The sequence below is a fragment of the Triticum urartu genome, chromosome 7A (genome assembly GCF_056163025.1).
Source record: "Triticum urartu cultivar PI428250 chromosome 7A, HENAU_Tu73, whole genome shotgun sequence".
NCBI lineage: Eukaryota > Viridiplantae > Streptophyta > Magnoliopsida > Poales > Poaceae > Triticum > Triticum urartu.
Genome location: NC_141879.1, coordinates 47,938,372 through 47,942,455, shown reverse-complemented (window position 1 = coordinate 47,942,455; position 4,084 = coordinate 47,938,372). Strand labels below are relative to the sequence as shown.

The 4,084-nt window shown below is 45.1% G+C and overlaps 1 protein-coding gene across 1 annotated transcript; it reads right to left on the bottom strand.

The window, feature by feature from the left end:
* Positions 1-1,340: 1,340 nt before the first annotated feature.
* LOC125533784 (putative inorganic phosphate transporter 1-13) lies at positions 1,341-3,316 on the bottom strand. Its single transcript, XM_048697135.2, has 2 exons — positions 2,636-3,316; positions 1,341-2,490 (listed from the first exon to the last, which is right to left on the bottom strand). Exons 1-2 carry the CDS (start codon positions 3,263-3,265, stop codon positions 1,453-1,455), a joined length of 1,668 nt encoding a protein of 555 aa, XP_048553092.2. The 5' UTR covers positions 3,266-3,316; the 3' UTR covers positions 1,341-1,452.
* Positions 3,317-4,084: the final 768 nt, after the last annotated feature.

Here is a 4,084-nt window from a genome sequence, read left to right as displayed (position 1 = left end):
ATCATTATCAATTCACATGAACGTTTTCTTATGTTGTAAACATTTCTTAAAAAATTTCAACAATTTTGGAATAACAAATTGTGTGTGAAAATTTTACATAGTTAAAACACATTTTCCAAAAGTGGTAACAAATTCACAATTGATGAAAATTTTGAAGAAAAATTTCAGTTCATATGCTTTTTTAAAAATTTATCAAATTTATTGAAGCACAAATATTTTTAAACTGTGTGAATAAAAAAGTCAAGAAAGGGATTATTTTTAATCAAATTCTAGAATTTGAAAAAAAAATATAAACAATATTTGAAAATAAGAACATTTTCTGGTATTCCAAAGATTTTTCAAGTTTTTGAAAAGGTTTCAAGAATTGTAATAAAGTTCAAAAAGGAGGAAAATGAATTAACGAGAAAACCGAAGAAAAACGAAAAATAGAAAATAAAAAATGCTTATTCCCTAGAAAATAAAAATTGTTTTCAAAATATGTTTATAAAGTTTAAAAATATTCTTAAATTTTTAAAAATGTTTGTGTTTTCAAGTGATGCTCACAAATTTGAGAAGTGTTTGCATTTTCAAAAAATACTATGAAGTTTAAAAAAAATTCAAGTTTCAAAGAAAATGTTCGCAAATTTGAAAAATTGTTCGCACTTTAAGAAAAATGTTCACAATTCTGAAAAAGTGTTCATGAATTTGAAAAAATTTCACAAAATAAAAAATGTTTGCGTTTCAAAAAGAAGTTCAAAGTTTGAAAAAAAATTCGGATTTTTTAAAATGTTTGTGTTTCAGAAAACATTTTAAAATTTGAAAAACACATTAGCTACAATACCCCCTCGGTCGGTTCGCTACAGTTTCCTGCCCGGTAGTACAGTGCTGGTTTGGTCTGCTACAGTAAATCAATTCTTGTTGATAAGAAACTCTGCTAATATATCAGCAAATCTGGTTGGTTCTAGTGTTTTTCTTCTGATTTTCAATCCCGGGCTACAGTACACACTTACTAGTTACTACTAGGCCTGCCCATAGTGGACTCGGAACAAGTCAGGTCTCTATTTTTAGAGTGCGGACAATGTATTTTTAAGAAAGACCATTATACTCATTATTATGAAGGGTATGAAGAGATCTCCTTTGTTGATGTGTTTAAAGGTTATAAAGCAGAAATGCCTTATATTTTGGGACAGAGGGATTACTTGTCGCTGCTTTAATACAATTCTGTACTAAAGTTGTACTAAACCAGCGACAGGTAATATGGATAGGAGGAGTAAAGGAAGTAAAACTGAAATTTGCTCTATTATTTGCTATGCCTAGATTTACTTGTGTTATTGCCACTTCGTTTGGAGTCTATCCCATCTCATGTCACATTGAACACTATATATAATCCAAACATCTCAAAGATACAAGTTTCCAATGTTTGAGTAATTTTGAGAAGACACTAAAATCAGCAACCGGGATGAATGGTACTGGCTACAAAATTTCCACGCTGTGGATGAACTCAACTTCAGCAACTGTAGATTCTTGAGATGGTTCGCTTTCTTCCTCCATTTCCCCGGTGATATCCTCGAGTGACATCCCTTTGGATTCCGGCAAGGCAAGAGTGAACATGACTCCAACCAGGTTGCACCCTGCGAGAAGTAGGAGAGAGCTCCGGATGCTCGTATGAGAATACTGGAACCAGAGAACACCGATGATGGCACCACACTTACCCCCGGCAGCCGATATGCCGTTGCACGTCGACCGCAGCCGCGTCGGGAATATCTCGGTAGGCAGGATGAAAGTGGTGGAGTTGGGGCCGAAGTTTGCGAAGAAGAGGATCAATGCATACATGATGGCGAAGCCTGCGTGCATGCTGGGTTTGGACCAGAACTTGTAGGGCGCGGCGAGCCCGATCATGAAGATGGTCATCATGGTGAACCCCATGAGCTGGATCTTGATGCGGCCGATGCGGTCAACGAAGAGGACAGTGAGGAAGTACCCTGGCAGGGAACCGCCGACCACGATGATGGCCTGCGTGCGGGCTATCTTGTAGGTCTGCTCGAGAGGGCTCATCTCGGCCGCGTCTCCAAACCAGCCGATGCCGCTGAAGATGTCCTTCATGAAGAGGTTGAGGGAGTAGAAGACGACGTCGAGGACGAACCAGCACACGGTGGTTCCGAGGAGCTGGCGGCCATGCTTGTGAAGGAACTCCATGGAGAAGAGGCCAAACTCGTCCTGCTTAACGACGGCCTCCGCGTCCATGTCCGACACGAAGTCGATGTCGAGGACCGCGGCCATGTCAGACGCCGCTAGCTTGAGGTTCTTGGCGATGAGCGCGGTGTAGCGCGCCGTCTCGGGCATCTTCATGCGCCAGTAGTAGGTGAGCAGGGCAGGAACGGCGCCGAGCATGAGTACTATGCGCCACACGTAGTCTGCTTGCCCGAGCTGGTCAGTATCGTACGCGGCCGTGTTCTTGAAGCTCGCAGAGAGCACCAGAACAACAGCCCCAGCAGCCAGGTTCCCAAGACCCTTTATGCAGGGCAAGCATAATACGATAAGGATTAAAATATTATCTTTGACTGAGTTAGACGAGAAAAAAGAAATGGAGGTTGTAGATTAAGAATGAGATGCAGCACAGGCTCCAAAAAATATTGTGATGGTTTTACTTACACACCTGCATAGCGAAGACCGCTGCTATGAAGGCTCCGCGAGTCCTCTTGTTGGCATACTCAGACATGATGGTCGCCGAGAGCGGGTAGTCGCCGCCGATGCCGAAGCCGAGCCAGAAGCGGAAGAAGCACAACGTGGCCACGACGCACTTGGGCTTGTTGTGGAAGGAGAGGCCGGACGCGAGCGAGCACACCACCATGAGCTTGAGCGTGACGCCGTAGATCAGCTTCCGCCCCATCCTGTCGCCGAGCCAGCCGAAGAAGAGCTGCCCCAGGACCGTGCCGCAGAGCGCCACGCCGCTGACGGCACCGGCAACGTTGCCGGGGAGCCTGCCATCCGCCGAGTGGTAGTAGATGCGGCCCAGGAGGTCGGCGATGAGGGAGACCGAGAACAGGTCGTAGGCGTCCGTAAAGAAGCCCATGCCAGCGATGACGATGGTGGTGAAGTGGTACAGCTGCGTCCCGGCGACGTCCAGGGCCTCGAGCACCTTGACCTGCTTGCGAGCCCGCCGCGTCTCGCATTTCACCGACGTCACCGCGTCCAGGAGGCGGTACAGCATGGCGCTCCCGGCGCCATGGAGGTGGAAGAAGAGGGAGCTGCACGCGTGCCTCCTCGCAGGCCAGGTCGTGCACATTGTAGTAGTAGTCTCTGGCAAAAAAATTCCTCTGGAAAACCAAGTGCTTCATGTTTGCCATATATAGAACGTAGTGATTTTTGCCATGTACTATACAGCTGGACGAATGTCCCGTGGAATATGATTACGAGGGCGCCCCCAGCCGCATCACATCCACCTTGCATTCTCCGAAGAACACATAAATTGACAACTTTGCTGACGAACTCGTTTAGCCCTACGCTTTTGCTAAAAAAGGAAGACGGCAACAGAATGAAGACGACGACAACAGTTGTTCCATAGAGACAAAAGGGCGGAAACAACAAGATCAGGATATCTGATTAGTCATTCTTGATAAAGGTTGTTTTTATTCTAAAGGATACAAATATAATGAGTATGAATCCAGTCTTTGCATAACTAGGATGCCCGCTAGACCTCATACTGCACGACGTCACGTCATGCCAACTAGCATAGCACGCACCTCACCTGAGCACCCTCCAAGTGTGCTGCACCATCGTCTACCATCCGTTGACCCATTAGACATCAAAGGTCACTCCATGTTGTGAGGAGAAACTACGGAGTGGTTTTCTGATTGTAGGTTATTATTTTTTTTGTCAGGGAAGAAAGTGGTTGAAAGGAGCCACGAGCTGTCCCCGGTGCGCCATCTGTGTCAACATCTCACAAGTAATCCATCTGATTGAACAATTGATCGATCTTCTCTCATCAATCCATCTGCATCCAGGTAATGCATCATGGAACATTAACTCGAATGATTCGTGAGTTCAATGTGACGCACAGTGTGAGATGAAGGTTGTATACCACCTCAACGTGAAGCCACGCATG

Excerpts from the sequence above, each read along its gene's own strand:
- LOC125533784 (XM_048697135.2), bottom strand. The coding sequence starts at position 3,265 with ATGTGCACGACCTGGCCTGCGAGGAGGCACGCGTGCAGCTCCCTCTTC. Across the intron at positions 2,491-2,635 it reads CAGCGGTCTTCGCTATGCAG|GGTCTTGGGAACCTGGCTGC; the intron begins GTGTGTAAGTAA and ends CCCTGCATAAAG.